The sequence below is a fragment of the Thunnus albacares genome, chromosome 3, assembly GCF_914725855.1.
Source record: "Thunnus albacares chromosome 3, fThuAlb1.1, whole genome shotgun sequence".
NCBI lineage: Eukaryota > Metazoa > Chordata > Actinopteri > Scombriformes > Scombridae > Thunnus > Thunnus albacares.
This window is the reverse complement of record NC_058108.1, coordinates 23,022,781-23,043,828: the sequence shown is the minus strand read 5'-3', so window position 1 is coordinate 23,043,828 and position 21,048 is coordinate 23,022,781. Positions and strand designations below refer to the sequence as shown.

At 40.3% G+C, this 21,048-nt stretch overlaps 1 protein-coding gene across 14 annotated transcripts in view; it reads left to right on the top strand.

Moving 5' to 3' along the window:
* Positions 1-21,048, top strand: part of lef1 (lymphoid enhancer-binding factor 1) — a 110,127-nt gene that overhangs the window by 48,618 nt on the left and 40,461 nt on the right. For 10 of the 14 annotated variants that reach the window (XM_044347091.1, XM_044347090.1, XM_044347080.1 and 7 more), the window contains exons 1-2: positions 17,664-17,948; positions 20,023-20,089. In XM_044347091.1, coding sequence (XP_044203026.1) covers positions 17,748-17,948; positions 20,023-20,089 — 268 coding nt within the window. In that variant the 5' untranslated portion in view covers positions 17,664-17,747. Of the gene's footprint in view, positions 1-10,100; positions 10,235-17,663; positions 17,949-20,022; positions 20,090-21,048 lie in introns of those variants that run through there. The other 4 variants (XM_044347089.1, XM_044347086.1, XM_044347084.1 and 1 more) reach the window with 2 other exon arrangements.

Below are 21,048 nucleotides of genomic sequence, written 5' to 3'. Positions count from 1 at the left end.
GATTTGGTTCACTTTCTGCCCTTCATTTAAAACATCTGTCATCAAACACAGGCCTGAGTGTACGTATGAATGAACACAAGGGTAAGAGTCTAAATTGTTGGCTCGTCTAAAAATGTCACTCAGTTAAGTGAATTGTAAAATTCATGACCCCTTGAAGAATTTGAGTTGACTATAACAAGTAGTGTGTTTACATTGATCCGTTCTTCAAAATGTTGTTTTTGTGAGTTTTACGAAAATAACATATAGTGTCTTCCACCTGTCCAAATTTGCATCTATAGTGCAAATTTTATTTTGTGTCCGCATAGCCTCAATGGTCTGTATGATGTAAATTTTGTCATCTGCACATGTTCGCCAGAGCCCGTACATGCTCATGTGTTTGGCTTTGCATTGTCCAAAACTAGACACAATTCTCTTAATACTACATTAAGTGTCTGTATGGCCATGCTCACACATGGTTGTTGCCACAAATGGTCTGTGTGTCGAGCCCACTGTCATAAATTTTGGTCTTTGCTTCATTAATTAAAGGTATACTATGCAGGATTTGTTGGTTGCTGTTTGTAAACACACAGCATTCAATGTTGGCCCCTCCTCCCCGGCTCCATGACAGAGAGAGGGAGCAGCGCTGGCAAGAACAAAGCCATGAATCAGATAAATAAAACGTTATTATCTGATTGTTTAATGGCGGTTACGTTCTAAAGTACAAATAAACCTGCCCAACACACAACCCTGCGGGAAGGTGCCACATTGCCGAATTTTGTGTAAATGCAGAGCTTCATCCTGTCCGCTGTGGCCTCTCTGCTCTGCGTGCGTGTAGCTCAGCCTCTCCCTCGGTCAAACAAACACACAGACCTGCAGCTCTTCATAAATTCATGACACAGAGACATAGAGCAGAGCAGAGGAGAGAGACAGAGCAAGCGATGTAACCTGGTCACTACACTACTTGTCCTGACCTCACACCCTGCGTGCTGTTATTGGCTGGGGGCTACACACCCACTGTCCAAAGGTTGACGCCCACAAGCGTCCAAAACACAGCAGAATAATAAGAAAATACAGGCAGAGGGCAGGGTCTCTGCAGATAAATACACTACCACACACTTCTAGTTTGTGATAAGTGATGATTTAGAGGGATTACCTTTGTATTTATTTTTTTAGAAAAATCCTGCATAGTATACCTTTAAGGAGGTGAAATTCTCCCAAAATGCAGTTGTATTGTGACTTAAATTGGTTAGCACCTGCTGTCTGAGAAAACATTCGGTTTGACTAGATTGTTTAATTCATTCATTCATTTACCACCACCATACAAACATACTTGTCTGAACGGATGCATTTAGTATTATTTAAACTGAAATTTATGTTGTTTGAATTTACAGTGACCCAACTCTGTTCACTAAAGCTGTTTGCTGTTTCTGTCTCCCAATTAGTTTCCAAACACATCTGAGCAAGTTCCCATTTGAGCTCATGCAATTCAATGTAGACAATTACTTCTCCTACTTGCAGTGTAGCACCAAGACTTTAAGGCTCAACAGCTTGTTGTGGGAGCTGGGGTAAATATGCTGCTGTTTGAGGAAATGTTGATGGTGAAATCACACAGTTTCATCTGCGATTAACATTATTTACGACATTGTTTGGTCTTGGTTTAGCAGTAAGAAATTAATGATGGATTTTAGGAGGCCATAAACACAATCTTTTTTGGTGCCAAGCCAATGGTTAAATATAAATTAAGAAGAAAGCGGAAGATCAATGGGATTTCTATCACTCTCAAATCCCTGTTGCTTTGTGTTTTGTTTGAAGTCTCAAGTGAAGAGCTCATTCACACTAAAATCAAAGACCTGTCATCTTGGTTGCAGTAAGAGCAGATAATATCATGGTACAGGATTGTGGGTATGAGTTCGTTATTAAGCCTTTATTGTTGTTTCCACTGGGAGGTTTATTTGAACTAGTCTTTGACTCTGTTGTGCTCTGCCTGCTGACCGACATCTTTAGACCACTTATTGATTGTCATTAGGGACCAGTGAACAGCCCCTTGGGATTTTAAACACATTTCTAACAGATTCTGCACATACAGTACAACTGACTGCTAATGATTACCAAGCAACACAAATGGGAAAGACTTGCTTTTTGAAAATTACATAAAACAAAAAGGACTCTTCATATGAACTTTTATGGTGAAAATCAATCAAAAGCCTTCTTTTGTATGCCTACTTCTTAACATTTTGGTTGTATTTTACATAAATATCCTAAAATATAATAATAATCCTAAAATATTACAAAGTACATCATTAAAATGACAAATCAACATAAAATCCTACAAACTGCTTTATTCTTGCTTTGTTTGACTATTTTGACTCCACTTACTAGGGAGAGCTTAGGTCAGTGATAAATCTCAGTTTGTATAATTGTTTTAAAAATAATTACATGTATTATGAGGCACTCAGTTGAGTGACTCACTAAACATTTCTTAACAGAGAACCCGGAGCAAATACTGATGTAACATAATGAAACAGACTGTGTTTAACCTGGTTCCAACACTTTTTTTACTTATTGTACCACACTATATAGCCAGTATGACAACAGCATTGTTTATAAAGCTTCTGTTCTCTACTCACTATGGGAATACACACAATGATACCTTGGAAGTCTTAAAAGACTCAGCCATTAGACAGGACACTTAAGTATAGAGCAATTTTTTTTGTAATAAGATTATACAGAAAAACTGGAGAAACAAAGAAGAAAACATTTCAAATCCCTGATGTTAAATTATAGATCAATAACAAATATATTTTTTCCAAATAAAATGTCTTTTGGTTTGGTAACTGGTTACAGTATATCAATGCACTTGAAATTTCATTAAAAGAAAATGTTGGTTGTATTGTAATAGTGTCATTCTTGCCGACAATACTTATGACAATAATTAATGTTAACTGTCGGTATATATACTGTATGTGACGATGTATATCAAAATCCCATTACATTTGTTTTCTGGAAGACAGCTACTGGTGGCTTCAGGTACCAGCAGGTGTACATAAAAACTCCAACTGATAAGACCATTACAGATTTTTAGAGAATCCCACCACTCCACCCATCTCATGAAGTAAAACCGTCCTCTTCTCCATCACTTGGTTTACATTTTGAAATCAAAATGTAAAGTCAGGAATCAGCTTTTGATTGTAATTTTTAAAAAATTCTTATCTCCTATATGGGTTACATTTATATGCAACTATTTTGACTTTGAAAAATATATTTGGGGGGTATATAATTGCTTTTCTTCAGTTTTTTTTAGTGATATAAAATATCAGCAAAAATGATCCATGACAGTGTTTTCAATTGTTTACAATATCCACTTGTAGCAACAAAAGTATGCTTAAAGACTACTAAAATAATTTTCTTAAGGTTAGGGAAAAGTCATGTTTGAGTACTAACAATGTCAGTGTACTAAGCAGGACATAAATCCACACTGCCATCAGCAAAGCAAAATACTACACACTAGAGCTGCAACAATTAGTCGATCAATTTCTGTCAACTGACTGATCAATTAATTTGACAACCATTTTAATAATTGAATAATCATTTTAGTCATATTTTGAGGAAAATTTGCTGGTTGCAGCCTCTCAAATCTGAGAATTTGAAGCTTTTATGTGTCATACATAAACTGAATATCTTTGGACTGTTAATCAGACAAAACAAAACATTTGAAGACAACCTGAACCTTGAACTTCAAGAAATTATAACAGGCATTTTTCATTATTTTCCAACATTTTATAGACAAAATGATCAATCATCAAGAAAAAGTGCTTTAGTTGCAGTCCTGTACTACAAACATCAACACTTACTTTTTGCTGAACTACATTAAATCACTTGTCTTCCTGTACTGAAAACTCCAGTATTGTTTAGAAAATCACACAAAATATCGTGTGTTTCTAAATGATACATTTTCACAAGAGACATGGTCCTATCGATGATTTCTTGTGATGCTGTGGAGCAGGATGTGGTCATGGCAGACGTAAAAAAAAAAGCGTTACAGGAGCATATTGTGCGAGCCTTCACTTATATTAAACATGTAAAGCCATAGAGGAAACCCACACGCTACATCACCAAGAGTAATGAGATGAGACAAACACAAACCACAAGCAGCAACAGAGAAATTCTAGTCCTGTCAGACGTCACGACAAGGCCACTGAATGTAAATAAACACTTGTGTGTGACAGAAAGAAGGCGAGAGAGTGTGTGTATTGCTGTAATCGTGTGCGACCATGGATTTTAATTGTGCTGCGCCCAGAATGTCTCGACCAATCGGATCGCTTACTTGGGCATGCTTCAGGGTGACCGCAAAGGAACAAAAAACAAATGCTGGGCAAACAAACTAGCCCTGATCCGAAGCCACCGAGCCCATCCTGTCTTAGCAGCAACAGAGCTGTCACGCGGCTTTCAGGAACAGACCCCCATTCCTCCACGCTTTCTCCTTTTAGATTTTCCTCTCAGGTTTTTCCTTTTAGCCCCATTTTTTCCCTTTTACTTTGCTCTCCTCTTCTTAACTTACTGTTGTCTCTCCCTCTCTTTCTCGATACTCTCCTTCTCCCTCCCTTCTTCTCTCCCTCCGTGTCACTCGGCCCATCTGGGCTGTCTGGTAGAGTTGGGAACATCGGTCCCTGTCAGGGGAGCTCAGTGGGGCCCTGTTGAAGACACAAAGGGCGGATTACTGCAGCTGCCAGTCACACTAAGACCCACACAGCAGCTCTTCGGAGTCTATACCAGTGTCCTCAACCCTCACACCCAGCCCTATCACAAAGGGACATCATTAGCTCCAGCACAAAGGAGCCCCCTGCTCACCCCGTCTTAAGCAACACTGCAATCAGGCTCACAAGTAGCGTGATTAGTGAAGATAATATGCATGTGTAATGTATGCTAAGGCAGTGTCATCTGCTCAAAATAGGAAGGGTGTGTTTGGAAGGGGGCTTTGTTTTTGGGGAGCATCTTTTCACCACGCTCACAAATGCGAGTTCTCTCACTTTTCAAAAATCTTAAAACATCAATATGCCCTTTTTGTCTGTTTTTGCATGACAGCACAACATTCAATCACTTTTGGTTGCACAAGTAGGAGTGCGATCATACATTATAAGCATCAATATAAATTAGATAGAGTACGAGATTCCAGATTCAACAAATACAAAAAGTTTATGTTTACGTTTCTGTGTCTTTTTTTTCCCTTTAAACAATTTTTGAATCATTTTACAGTGTCAGAGGATTAAACTTAACTTCTTGAAATGATCATGCTCGACCGAATGGATATATTATATATTAACCAATTTCAATTATACATCAAAAAGGTGTGTTTTAATTGGACTTTCCAGGAGACTTTCACTCCTCGTCTTGATGATGGCATGTGTTGAAAATGTGTTTTTGTCTCTGAAATCATTACATTTGATCTTAATTGCAAGAACAAAGACTCCCCCACCCATCACTCTCTCACCATCAAACAACCACAACACACATTGTTTCCTTTTGTTTTTTTTTTTTCTTCTTCTTCTCATTCAGTAATTTCTCGTATCATTGAGGAGAAACAGTTGTGCGATGTCGTGTTGGAGCAAGATTATTTTCATTTTCCCCCACTGTGATCCAGCCCGATCCCCTATGACAGATCACACTGAGCATCTGGCTTGATCTGTTAATGCACCGAAGCCAAGCAGCACGCAGGGTGCCTAAAACACACATTCAATGCTCCAACACACATGCTGGGTTGCCAACATTGTCCGGCATGGTTATAGTATTGGCTGTACTATAACTAATAATGTCTCCATTCAGGCGGTTTGGCCAGTGAGAACACTGAAATCAATGCAAACATGGAGAACTGTTTTCTTTCTTTCTGAGCAATATGAGAATGTTTTGCTGTTCTGTCTTTGGCCAAGTTATTCCGCTGAAACTCTGCATCCAGACTGCATAATAACGATCAAAGGGTCAATAGTTCTGGTGCTCATGTCGATGCTCTCGATGCACGCCTTGAAATCTTAGTAAAATGTCTCCCTGAGTGGATGTCTGTTGGGTCTTAAATACCAGGATGTATACACCATGTATTTTTCAAGTACTAGATATGATGGAAGGCACGTGTCTGCAATGACTTTCATTTACCGTAACTAATAAAATTACAGTACCTCTTGTTAGAAATGTTTTGCACATCTTCCCCTTTTATAGGTTTGTTGATGAACTAGACTTTTCCATATCAATTGTTTTATCATTGACGAGGGGAATTCTCATAACATGTGAAAGTCTTTGAATTTGTTGGATTAAAGCAAGGAACAATTTAAAAAATGGGGCTCGAAGGCTCGATAAAGAGATTCGGAATGCCTTTTAAGTCTGAACCTGGACCAGTGGCAGTCTACAAAGAGAGGAAACATTCACATGTTTTATGTGTTGTGGGAGGGATTTGTGTCTACGGAAATTTGTGAACATTTTCAGTGTCATCTCCGAAGGATTGGCCTCTCTTAAATCATCATCTGGGTGTTCTCTCTCTCATCTCTCTCGGTCTCTTTGTCTTTGCATCTGACATTGTGGTGCCTGAAAGTGGTGACCCTAACAGCATTGGCATTCCCAGACATATCAAACGTCTAGGCAGCGACTGTACTGGACGGAGATGAAAACAGAGAAATGCACAGGGGAGCCTTGTTTATGAGCATCACTTCAAGTCAAAGCCAAGGCAAGTCAACAGGAGCACTGAAATCAGAGGAGGACAAATGACATTAACAGCAGTGGGAAAGCACAAACACTGGAAAAATCTACAGGGGCAGTAGGTCACCACACCCTGAATAAAAAAGCCTTCCTGATACATTTTAATTGCACACAAAGAAATTTGGGAAAAAAGTAGCATGGATGTTTACAGAATGTGGCATTTCTTTAAGGTGTGGTGGCACTAAATCTCACTCTCGCAGGCCTTTCATGACTACACTTTATGAAGCAGATGGCAGGGCGAGGCAGGGCAAGAGGGATTTTGGCACAGCCTCTTCACTATACATCCTCTGGGATTTTACTGTTTCAAATTTGGCTCAAATTGGGGTCATGACTTGGGTGAGACTGAGGCCAAGAGTTCAAACGCTCTCTTGGCCACATCATTTTAGCATAATAAAATTAGCAACAAGACAAAACAGGTTTACAGTAGACTGCATGTCCCTGGCCCCCCATACTACGTACATGCATACATCGCACCCCTGAAATATTACCTGCAACCACATGTTGGAGCGCAAAGGAACTGGGAGGGGAAAATATGACATTTCCACTTTAGAGTCGGTCCAGAAATGAAAGCCAGTTATAGAGAGACGAGGTCTGCCTTTGATCTCGACTCCCAGACCGACAAGAACAATAACACACTCATTTACCAACACATGAAGTCATGCATGCACACAAACATAAACCTCAACACACATTTTCCAAAATCTTTTTGAACAATGTCTCTACACACAATTACTCACACACAATCCCAGACAGAACTTTTAAATGGGTGTTGGTGTATGTGAAACAAGACAAATAACTTTTTTTTTTGCTATTTTCAGGATAATACAGATTTTATTGATGTCATTTGAGATATTACATAAAGTAAATTTCAATATTAGTAATCACCACTTTTAATCAGAAATAATTAAAGCAGTGACAGGATAAGTAAATCACTTTTGTCTACTCAAGAATATGGCCATTCTTTTTTCTCCTTTGCCTGAGGCCTGCCAAGAAGAAGTGACTCATTTGCAACAATTTCTTCATGTTGGGAGACGTGGGGGAAAAACCCTTAGACAAAGGAAAGAAATGAGTTGTTTCCCCACTCCGAAACAGAGTCAAACACAGCCTTCCTAAAAAAAAAAAACACTCATCTGATGCTTTTTAAATACAGCAAAGGAGTGGAGCCAAGGTGCCTAACTAAACCCGTCAAATTGGCAGCATGTGCCTGCGTCTGGAAATGCTTTCCTCTCTAGTAACAACTCCGGGGAATTGTGGACTTTTCCTCTTGTGAGAATAGAAGAAATCAATCAGCAGGAGTAAGTATCACACTCCAGTGGTTTTAACAGTTATATCCTGGTGGTGTAAGCTGGTGAAACAAACAAGAGAACTGGCGTGCTCAACTCAAATGTCTTCAAAGTGTAACGGGTGCCGACCCAAAAGGCACGAAAATAGCAAATGAAGTAGTCAGCACTCGCAAATAAGTATGTAACACTTTTAATAATGCACAGCAGCAGAAGGAAACGGACGCGTTTCAGCCCTAGGCTTTCCTCAGCGTTTCTGAGACATATGTGGGTGTGACCCCTATTAAACAGCAGCCAGGGACCTGCTAGTGATTAACAACCAGCTGATACAGATCATCAAAACAACATCATCAAAAGACAAATAAGCAGTAAGAAAAATTAAGTCATAAGAAGAAATATATCACATTCTGTTAATACAACAACCAGATAATTGACCAATTCATTTATACACTAAGAAAACGCATGTATGTACATATGTAAACTCATCATGTGTATACCATCCATAGAAAATATAAATACATCAATAATACTCATCTGTATTCATAAAAAAACAAGACAAAAACAATTGATCATTAAAGCCTCTAGGATACTCAGTCTGTAAGGAGTGTATCTAACAGGCCTCTCTTTGGAGAAGTGTAAGCTGGTGCGCAGAGGAAGTCAACTACCAACCTGGTTAAATATTTCTTGCTTGGGCTCTTCACACACACACCCTTTCCATCTGTGGGAAACATCATGGCAACTAGTGATGGGACTGCACAAACTGATCCAAGGCGTCCCGGTGGCCTTGTGGTTATGATGCATACTATGTGGTTGCATCATCCCCTGTTTAATTCTAGTTGATTCAAGCCTCTCCTCTCTTCTCTTTCCTGTCTGTATCTTCACTGTGATCTATCTAAAAAAAAAGGCAAAGGCCAAAAATTAATCTTAAAAAAAAAACATAAGCACATTCACAGTGATAAGCTATCTAGGGTTGGCTCTAAATTGGAACTGTCCCAAATTTATAAAATGCGAGGATTCATTAAGAAACGTGCTTTTTGATTTCACTTATTGATTCTTAAAAGCTCTTAAAAGTTTGAACTTACTTTCATTTCACACCAAAGGACGTTCATGACAAAAATTTACTGTAGCATGATGTAAGAATGCAGTGTTTTTGATGTCACAGCTCAAGTCACCATGCTACACAATAGTAAAATTAGTGCATCCAACACAAGAATGAAACAAATGAAATGAATGAACAACAATGGACAACATGTTCTACCTCCTGAACCACAGCTGCCACAAGTTTTGTTCGAAAAGTGAAAAATGTCAAAAATTTAACTTCTGCATGGCGCATTTACTTAATTTTAACTTTCAACCAAGAATAGAGAACTGCATTTGCTGCTTCCATGTCAATTGAAAATGACATCAAAATACATCACTCACTACTGGTTAGGGAAACAAACTAAATAACCCATCCTCCCAATAAGATCATGAACACAATATCAGGCTGAATTAATGAAGTAAAGCAAAATTACAGTTTAGTCATTTTTATGACAAATGACTGCTTACCTCAGCCTAAATTTGCTGAAAATAAAGTTTTAAAAAATATATATAAGATATTTTGGTTTCTTTTCTTAGTCAGATAATATGCCAACAATCTGAACCGGATATTATAAGAACTGGAATCTAAATCAGAATTGATAAAATCTAAACAATCTTAACCTTCTCGCATCCAGGTGCAGTCACGCACAAGGTTCCAAATATGTTCACAGGCTTCCGCACTCACAGACACACACACACACACACACACACACACACACACATTGAGTCAAACCAGGCTGGCTGTGTTTACTGTTTAGCCCTGCGTGTTGATGTGATGAGACACCCAGGCTGATAACACAGGGCCAGAGGTACTGCCGCTCCGTGTTTGATCTCAGGCAGCCGAGGCGGGCTGAGGCTTGGCGACGGGCACAGACAGAGGAGCGGGGTCAGCGAGGTGTGCTGTGTGCTTGATTACAGACTGGATGGGGGCCCCGCGACCTCTTAGCAGGTCAGCTCTGACCCCTGACCCTGACACAGCAGGCCCTGACGCAACGCTCAATGCTTTCTCCAATAACACAGTGGGATGAAAGGAGTAGCTGTGTGCGCTGAGAGGACTGGACCACTTCCCCTTTGGACCTGAAGAATGCAGCACAACACAGCAGCGCGCAGTGGAGGACGGCTGGTGGAGAAGCTCGGCCAGTCTCTGGACATATGTAAGGCCCTGCACAATGAAAAAGGAGCCTTGTCATGCCTCTCTAACCTGATCAATTATAACTTGCCCTTTCCCACTGCGTAACTGAATGAAAAGCCCCTAAACTTTCACTTACTGTCGGAACAAATGTTTTTTAGTCACTCTAGAGGTGTGGCTCTATGGCAATATTGGTCTGTCGGTCTAGACTGAAATATCTCAACAACTACTTGACAGATTGCAAATGATATTTGGTGCAGACATTCAGGTCCCTTGAGGATGAAGCCTACTGACTTCACAACTTTTCCTACAGTGCTTTCACATATCCAGAGAAATATCTTAACATCTACTAAATAGATTGGCACAGAAGTTGGTACAGATGTTCATGGTTCCCAGACAGTCTCCTAATGACTTTGGTGAACCCTGACTTTTCCCCTAGCGCCACCATAAGGTTTACATTTGTGGCTTTGAGTGAAAAGTCTCGACAAATGTGATGAAAGTTGGCACAGACATTTTTGTATCCCTCAGGATGAATTGTAATAACTTTGGTGATCCCTTCGTACAGCACACAGAGTTGCCCCTATCAACAATAGAAGTCCATGGTGCCAATTGGCAAGCTCAGCAGATTTCCGTAAATTCCTGCAAACTGAGAGTCCGCTGCAGAGAAGGTGGCCGTCCCAGCTGGGTGAAGTTTGTAGGTAAACACCCTCACCATCAGTTTCCCTCAAGGCACCTGGGTCAGCCAAGTGTTAATCTGCCCATTAGTCTTCACAGGTGACAGCAGGACGGGGCTGCATGTACACACACAGTAGGGAAAGACTGCCTGTCATGATATTATATGCCCCAGAGGATTTTTCTTTTGGCTGCAGCGAGGCAGCACCTCCAACTATTGGTGCTTTATGGACACACTTGTGTGTTGAAACAGTGTGGAAAGCCAGACAGGAGAAGGAGATTGTGTCTGTGCATGTGCATGTTTGTCCAATGTTGTCTAGCAGTGATGGCGGCATGCAAGCACTCAGGTTTTTGAAGTTTGGAGAATGTAAGTTAATACCGTCTCGCCTGTGAGAGTGAGCCAAGTCTCAGAGGAAAAGTGATCCCTAACTCTCCCTCTCTTTCTCTGAGAAGCTTACTCAGTGCCGATCTCTCTCTCTTCTGTCAGCATCACTGACTGGTGAGGAGAGCAGGGTGGAGTCTGGTGCCGCTTGGCGTGAATCACTCTTTATCTCTGTGAGTAAGACAATAGAGGAGTCTGCTGATTGGATTTGGTAATCTGTACGATGTGAGGAGTGGATCCTCCTGAGGAACTTGTTTTTCAAGTACATAATTTCAGATGTTAAAATGCTAATCATTTTTAATTGTTTTAATTGTGATGTTTGTTATCTTGCCTTTATTCTTGGATTCATCGCTTTCTTTTTACATACTGCAGCCTCTCCTTTCCAAATTGGACACATCCAAAATATATACATAGCATGACAAATTCCCCCTCCTTTTCCATCAAGGAGATAATTTCATTTTAATGACAGTTTGTCTGAGACAGCCTCCTGACAGTGTTGCCATAAATCAACAGATCACACGTCGGCCCCTCTCTTCCTTCACCTTACCCCCAAGACACTTTCCTCCCCTTCAAGACAGTGACTCATCTTCCACCAATCAAAGAACAGCACAAATAATCACTCACCTTGGACCTCCCCCGGTTTTTGATTTGCACGTTTGATAAATGGTGTCTTTTTGCAGCTTTAATTGCAAGCTCTTTTCATCATAATTTGATGTTTGTTTCCTGTCGTTTTCTTGGAGATGGCAGCGAACGCAGGGCTATAATTTCTACATCAAGGAAGTTGTTATGGATGACTAGCAGGTGGAATAGACAGCAGAGAAGGGATTTCACCATTGAGCTCACCTGGCAAGTGAATTTAGGAGCTGATATTGACAAATCATCACACAGAACACACGCAGACACAGAAACACACACGTACACACGAGGCACAATGAGCGAACTCGAGATAATTAGGGTAATTTTTTGTTTGAAGTATTATGCATTGCAATGAAAATAGAACAGAAAAGATGAGACAATAATAGATCTAAAGAGGACCTTGACTGAATGCTGTTCCAACAAAGAGCATTTTGTTTGACACAATTCATATTGTCTGCTATAACTGATATACTCTCGCAACTTTATAAGAAGGGGAAACAAACATCATATAAAACAAAATATGCTAAATATGCATTATGTTCATCAACATGGTGTCTCACCATGATGTGTGGACCATTAATATATTTATTTCCTCCTTCGGATTGACTACCGGTCTTTAAGGAGGGAGATAAGGAATCGAAATCCGCTGGTGATAAATTATGCTGTGTGTATAGATATATTCCTTCCTTATATAACATGCAAAATGTAGTATCTAAAGTGAGAGACAACTGAATTCAGGTCACAGCGCAGCAGGAAATCTTCCTTTTCATGTGAGATCCAGAGGGGTCACTCTTATGAACTCATTAGGAGAGAAATGCTAATGTAGCTCTGTTTTTCTTCTTCTCCCCTCCTTCCTTATCTCTCTTTTCTCTCCACTCCAACTTTCCTGGTTTTTTATTTTAACAACCGGAGCTGCGATACACAGAGTCTCGCTGGAGAATATACTGTATTTTGATGTCAAGAGAAACTGTGTTCTGACAGCGTCTTCATTAGAGAGGCTGTCGTTTGTTGCCTTGTCATCAAGTCGCTAAACTCTACTCGTTACACAGCAAACAAAAGCCTCATCTTTATCTACGCCGGCTTATTACTGATGAGCTGCTGCTCCACCGCTGCAGACAATATTCATTAAAGAAATGAAAAAGAAAATCTATATTGCTCAGTGAAATATGTACATCGCTGTAGTATCCCGGTGAACAAATGACCCCCTCCTCTCAGGCTCTCTAATCAAGAAGATGGACTTCTCTGCAGTGGTCTCATCATGCAGCAGAGGGGCATTAAATAATGAATCTCTCACTCACCCAAAGCTTCCACAAATTGCACAAGACCAGAATATGAAATTACAGTAAAATGTAGGTTATTTTGGACATTTTTCCATGTAGCCAATGAATCAAATTGAAGTCTTCATCGTTCTTAATTTGTGTTTTCAGTACTTCATTTGTTTTTCTTGTTATTTTAGTGGCTAATTTTTTTAGCCAGCAGAACTGCATTATGTAACATGTGCAACAACATCAATAACAGGTTAAAAAACATGAAGTCGACTCCCTGCATTGATTTGTTTTACTTCTTAATCCTCTGATATTTTCACCTTCAATACCATCAGTCAAATGTTGTCTTTTATGATTTGTTGGGGTATCTGGAATATCTTCTCTTTTTCTTAAAAAGAATGTGTCTGTTTTGTATGATTCAGTTTCCCATTTTTTGTTATTAGTTTCCAGTATTTCTTTGGTCGGACGTGGAATGACATCTTGATTAATCTTTGCGTTTTGTTGACATTAGCTTTACTTCCTTGTTGTTTTTATTCCCACAGACCCCACTAGTGTATGTTTAAAAAGAATAAAAAAAATCGCAAAATTGACCATTTTTTTCCCTTCAAATATGTATTTTTTTTTTGTTTGTTTTCTTTTGACCTTACTGTGTTAAAACCCAGCATATAAAAGAGTATTGCCAAAACTGGTCTTGCACATCTGATGAAGATGACAAAATATGGGAAAAACAATAAAGCATTGTTAATTATTTATTGTCTTTTTGTCTGTGATGACTGAACAAAAATTCATTCACAGACAAAGGAATATACAGTATCAGTGTTACTTATATTCAGAGTCAATTTGGACCCCAGCCCTCCCTGCGAGACACCCAATAAAAAATACTGCTACAAAACTCCAATAACAGAAATTCAAATTGACTTATTTGGGATTTTGGAGGGGCAGAGCTGGGTAAAAACTACTGTCAACACAAATCTCACATCTGAAAATCCATCAGATTTAACCATTTTTACAGCACAGCATCTCTGAGACCCTAAACACAAGTACTTTGTCATTTTCTGTAACATGTTATCAATTTAAAATTATGTTTATAAGCAATTCTCATTCAATTAGGAAAGGCTGTGGATTATAAGACGATAAAACAATGTGAAGTATGTTTTTCGAGCTGTTCTCCAGGATCCCAAACATTGCTTTGAGGTTAAGGCTAGAAAACAGCAATGATTGAAATAAGTCCAGGATTTTATCATTCTATCCGTGACAAAGTCTGATATGTTGTATTTTATAATATATTAAAATGCTAATAACCCAAAACCAAAGCCAAAAACCAAACATGAAGCATCCAGGGCCTGTGATTTATTTAATCTGCTTCATTTGGATCTCTTCACTCATACCTCAGGCCCTGCAGGCCTGCACTGTCTCTTTTTAGTATCTTAATAGGCCTATGATACCAGAAATCTTTTTTTCCCTCCATTCTCCAAATTTTACGATTTCAACCGAATCCAAGGTGAATACAGGAAAAGACACGGAAGAAAATATATTTCAAGGGAATGAGGTTGTTCCTATTAGCGTGGTTTTAGGGTGGTGGTGGTGGATGTAGGTAGGTAGCATCATTTCAAATTGTGCCAGAGAAAGAGTGGCGGCTAATTAAATTAAAGAAGTACTGTAATGAGGCATGAACCGACAGTTTCTACAGAGTGGGAAGGAAAACAGCCACCTTGTATCACAGATTTTTTTTTTTTTTTTTTTTTTTTTTTGGCTGGAAACAAGAAATATAATGTTAAAGGGTTTTTTTTAATGAAAGGTTTGGTTGTTCGGGTCTGCCTGTGTGAAATCTTTCTAATTAACTCTCTCTCTCTCTCTCTCTTTCAGTGCGCGTGTGCCTGTATCCCGCTTGCGTGCGTGCTCGTGCTTGCTTATGTATGTATATGTGTGTGTGTGTGTGAGTGAGTGAGTGTGAGTGTGTGTATGTGTGTGTGTGAGTGTGTGTGAGTGAGTGTGTGTGTGAGTGCACGCTTTCCGCTATACTCTGGAATGCAGCCAGTCTCGGCTCTTTTGAATCCACACTCGGCTTCCAAAACCCCAAAAGCCTTTGATCTTTTTTTTTTCCGCTGTCTCCTTACCCGGAAGAGAACCCCTTCTCTCTCTCTCTCTCTCTCTCTCTCTCTCTCTCTTTCTCTCTCTCTCTCACCCTCTCTCTCTCTCAGCTGGGATGAACGCACACGTGGAAATGTTGGCCCGGCTCCACACTCGGACCAAATTTAGTCATACAAAGGCGAGGGAGAGCGGGGAGGAGGAGGAGGAGGAGGTGGGAGGGAAGGGGGGAGAGGGAGGAGGGAGTGTGGGGGGGGGGGAGAGAGAGGAGGGGAGGTGGGGGTGGGTGGGAGGGAGGGGGGTCGGGGATGAAAGAGCCAGCCGCTGCAAGATCAAAGGCAGCCGCGGCTCCGCCCCGCTAACCCCACCCCCGCGCTTTATAAAGATCTGCCTCCCCATCCCAACTTTGATTCTCACGCAATCTCTCGCTGCTCAGACAGACACAGAAAGCACGCCACTTCCACTGTGTGTTTAGTCTCTTTTTCCTTTATTTCCTCATGAAATATGTGAGACTCCAACACCCCAATTCTTCTTTTCTTATGTTCGTTGCCTGTCTGTTTTTCCACACTTTGCATTATTAATTAATTACTTTATTTATTTATTCAGCACGTGTGTGTGTGTGTGTGTGTGTGTGTGTATGTGTGTGTTATTTTACAAAAAAGAAAAAAAAAACTCAAACGACTTGAGTTTTGGCTTGCTTCTTGTTTTGATGTGTATGTATGGGGGTTGATAATGAATGAATGAATATAGTTTCATCTTTCCAGTCTTCCCATATTGAAGGTAACGTAGCAGATGAGAGTTTTAGGCTTAAATCTTGAGATTTTTTTTAGGGGTCAGAAACATGCACGAGTTTAAGGACCCTTTGGCCTGTTATTTCAATTATTTCGATACCATAATATTACAGTCTGTTGTCATCCCGCCACTGTGGCAAGATATATTTACTCATATATATATAATGCGGCATTATTTTTCTGAATATGAGTGACAGACTTTTTTGTGTTTGCACACATTTTAGAACTAATTAAAAAAAACTTGGAAAACCACAAGTATGCCTTTGATATTGCCTACACTGATAGAAAGCAATTTAAAATGCGATTAAACACACACACACACACACCTGCTTTTACAAATAAACACATAAATCTATATGTTCATGTATAGCCATATCTACACATTTTTTTTTACAAATCAGAAAAGACCTAAGAATGTTTTTTTCTTCTTCTAATGTGGCCTCAGTTGATGTTTTTTTCTTTTGATATTTCTTCTGAGAATAACGCTATTGCCAATTCTTGCGTTTAGATTAAATTCCACTTCTCCTGCCTCTGCCAAATAAGCTTCAGCTTGTCTTTTTTTCTCTATCATATTATCATTTTTATTTATCGTGATTGTTTTAACCCATCACACTCAGTGCGTGTGTCAGCCTCACCTCTTCTTCTTCTTCTTTTCTTCTTCTTCTCCTGTCTGCCCATTTGTTGTGAGCAGCTGAGTATAAATCTCTCTCTCAGGAGGAGTGTCAATCGGTGCGGTGTCAATCAGAGCCTCGGCTTCCCTTTCATCTCTCCTTCCTCCCAGTGACTGAGAGAGAGAAAGAGGAGGAGGAGGAGGAGGAGGAGGAGGGAGCACAGCTACATTACCAACACACACATACACACACTGGTTACATTACACTGTGGAAGCACTGCGGGAGCAGTGGGAAGTCGGTCCACGGCGTTTCTCCTCTCTATCTTCCTTTTTTTGATTGTTTTATGACTTTTGCTTTAATCCCTCCTCATCCGACCATCACTGAGGATGTATTTTTAAAGCATGAAAGCGATCCACCGCGTTGCTTGTCTTCTCGTCTAAGTGTTAAAACTGTGTTTTCTTCCAGTTGCACATCCATCAGTTACCTTTTCACCTCCAGACGGTGTTTTGGTTTTGTTAGCCTCCTGTTTTTTTTTCCTTCACTTTCAAGGACGCGTCAGCTCTTCACTGGACCACCGAGGAAATATTTGTTCTCACTTTTATAAATGCACTTTTTTTACGTTGAGACATTTCTACAGGACCATATCCGTCGGTCGGTTGTGTGTGTGTGTTGACTGAAGTGATGAGATTTTAACTCGTGGTTTGTCTCCCTTTTTTTTTTTTTTTTTTGGTTTTCCCTCATGACATTGAGGCGTGCACCGGACATTCATTCTGACCCTTTACATCTCAAGTTTTTCTGGTCTGACTTTCAGTCCTCCTAGTTAAACTTTGCTGGTGAAAAAGGACGCCGACATAAGCCGCACTTCTCCTGTTGCTCCGTTAAAAACACACCGGCAGCGTGTTTGCGCACGCCGCTTCCTCTCCAAGCGACTCGCGGTCGACGCTCCGGTTAAACAGAGGGACGTTTTCCCACTAGGTTTCGGGGGATTTTGGTGGGGAATTTTCCCTCTGCAGTTTGGGACAGTGCTGGCGTGTGTGTTGCCCTTAGTTTTCTTGGTGAAACAAACAGAGTAAAAAAAAAATAAAAAATAAAAATGCCACAGTTATCAGGCGGCGGCGGAGACCCGGAGCTGTGCGCCACAGACGAAATGATCCCGTTCAAAGACGAAGGAGACCCGCAGAAGGAGCAAATCTTCGCCGAGCTCAGCCACTCGGAGGAAGAGGGAGACCTGGCGGACATCAAGTCATCTCTGGTCAACGAGTCGGAGAGCAGCCCCAACAGCAACAGCCACGATGTGAGTGATGTATGTGTGTGTGTGTGTGTTTTCACTCGTGGTGAGTGATGAGGGAGAGAGGAAGGTGTGTTATCAACTCTGAACTCCATCAGAGAGAGGAAGCAGCCTGCAGCGGCCTGTAAACAAAGTTATTTTATCCCCTTTCAGCATTAAAATATCTGCTTTTCATTTAGCTGTCAGCACTTTGATATGAGAGACTCTTAGGTTGTCTGAACAGTTTTTCTACTTAAAAAAAAATGGATGAAAAATGAACAAAACAGGCCTAAAAATTATTCTCCATCCTCTGAACACCCCTGCTCATATCATAAAAGTGTATCTGAGGCTAATATAAAATACAAGCTGACTTCAGGTGCATTTACAGCCTCCACTGTCTCGCTGGGTGTATTTCGTTTTCATAAAAATGAATAGCTTTAATGATGCCACTTCAAGTCTGCAGAGCCAGGTGTACAAGCTTCGCCTCCTCTAAATATTACATCCTAAACAGCCAATAATCTCATGAGTGGATACACTAAAGGCCTAAAGTGTTTGCTCGACCCTCTGAGTAGTCTATGAATTTGTCGGTGAAATTTAAATTGGAAAAAGTATAAAAGATATTTTAAGATGTAAGCCTAAGAATCGGGGCCTTGTGTGCTGCCAGTGACAAGCAGGCTAATAGCTGTGTTTGCTTTGGTATAACCCTCAGCAGCTGTAAACACCAGCACATGAATCTGTTCAGCACATGTGGCTTAAAACCTATTGACAAACAGGATGATTAATTAACTTACCTCAAAAGTCCTGAGGAAAAAATAGCATTGAGTCATTTTGCTGCCAGGATGTGATGTTTGTATTTTCATATTCCTGCTAATTCCTAATATTATTTTTGGGCTGGATCAGAAATTATTTTAGCATGTTTTTAAGACTGAGAATTTTACTAAAACACATTTACAGTAACATTTATTTAGCTTGTTCTTATCTGATCAGATTAAAGATATTAAGAGGCGACATGGCAGAGAAATTGTGAAATGTATAAATCTGTATGTGAATGCATTAAAAATCTCTACGGAAGAATTATTAATGATGCATTTTTAATATTTCTAAAATTATTACAAAGTGATCCATTCTCACGCTTAATATTCCAGTGACACAGATGGGATTTTATTAGCACACACACACACACACACACACACAGAGACACAAAATGTACATGAAACGTCACAGGTAAAATTTTGTTTTTCATTTTCTTTCCTGCATCCATCTACCCGTGCACTGACCTCGGGATGCAGGCTGCAGCTTCCCTATCACAAAGTTTAGTCGGCTGTTTTGTCATTAACCGCAGTGTTAATTGAATTTTGGGCACATCCTGAACGAGACGATGCACATTTCACCACCAAATGTCCTAGAGACGCACAAGACAGAGGCTGAATGTTAATTAGGAATCCAGTGAAGTTCCCTAGCTCAGCTTGAAGCCATCCTGAGGGGTCTGAACACCAAAAAAAAAAAGAAAAAAAAAAAAAAAGAGGTCCTCTTCCCAATTCTGATTTGAAAAGAGAAAGAAAATGGATGTGCGAAGTGCAAGGGAGTTTTCTTTTTTTTTTTTTTTTTTAAGGGTGAAAACTGTCTGCACAATTTCCTTGTTTTTATAGGATGATTTTATTTCACTTTCCACAAAGCTTTTGAAATTATAACACAAATACACTCTATTTATTTGAATTTAAAAGGAGGCTTAAACTGAGAGATGAAAATGAGAGTGGACCTATGGTATTGAAAACAAGTTAATTTGTAAGCTCCTTAAGGACATGAAGCTTAATTAAGTGGTTCTTTTGAAGCTTTGATGCAGGCTGCTCCATCACCCCTCTATAGATAGTGGTGTCTGTGTGTGTGTGTGTGTGTCTGTGTGTGTGTGTGTGTGTGTGTGTGTGTGTGTGTGTACACACGAGTGTGTTCTGCACACTGGGACGGCATTTGTCCCAACAGTGTTTGTGGGTGTCTGACCGTATCAGCATGTCTGTGTGTGTAACTGTGTTTGAAGGCCCTCCTAATTGATTCACCATCATTTCTTTTTCTTTTCTTTTTTTTTTTTCTTCTTCTTTTACAGGCAGCTAGACAGTCCCAAATACCGCAAGATTCATATCACGAAAAACACAGAGACCATCCGGATGATGGTAAGTGACACAGCCTTAAGCAATAGCTTGTTAAATCAGCGTGCTTTATAGGACAGCGTGCCTTTTAGGCTGCAATAAAACCCAACTGCTTCAGATTTCCAAATCATTCGCCATAGCTTGAGAAGTTGAGGTGAGGGTGTGAAGAAGCGCCACCTCGTTTTCCCCCCCAACACTGTTGCACTGTTGTTCCCTATTTCTGCTGTTCAGAGATCATCATTTCTAATCCAAGTCTAGTCAGAACATGCTATACCTTCATGCTATACCTCATAGATGAGGGTGCCTGCAGAAATGGAAAACAAAGAATACTTGAAGGGAGAATTTTTTTTTTTCTTTTTCTTTAGGGAAGGAATATGCACTTTTTGCTCATGTCTTAATTTAGGAGTGATCATTATGACACACATGGCACAAGCTACAATTGAATATAATTCAAAATCACATTTCTATATGGCTCTTGTGTTTCTTATTATGCAATTACCCCAATAAACCATTTCCCCAGCTCTCCGGTTGCACTGTCACATGCAACATGTTGCTGCCGCTCGGGGCTCCTTGCTCTCTGGCTATTGTAGCCTGACCCCGCTGCTGCATGTCATTATTAGGACTTTGAGGAGGAGTGTGTCTCCTCTTTGTTCCCCTTTCACTCCTCAATAGCATCCCCTCAAACCAAACACTGGCTTTCTTCACAACAGGATCCATGTTGCCATCAGGCTAAATACCACAAACACTCCCCCCCACCTCCCCCCCAACCCCCCCCCCCCCCACCCTTCCTCACCCTCCCACCCCCCCCGGCCTTATTACGCACTGTGCAGTTGAGTGGCGAGTGGCGTGTATTGAGATCTCTTGTATAAAGCCCCCCTCTTAGGTCAAAGGCATAGAGGAACAGTTGGGGCGTCTCCTGTTTTGACACAGTCTGTATGTTCTTCTAATTGGTGCTAATTGGCACAGAGGGGCTCCATTGTTCC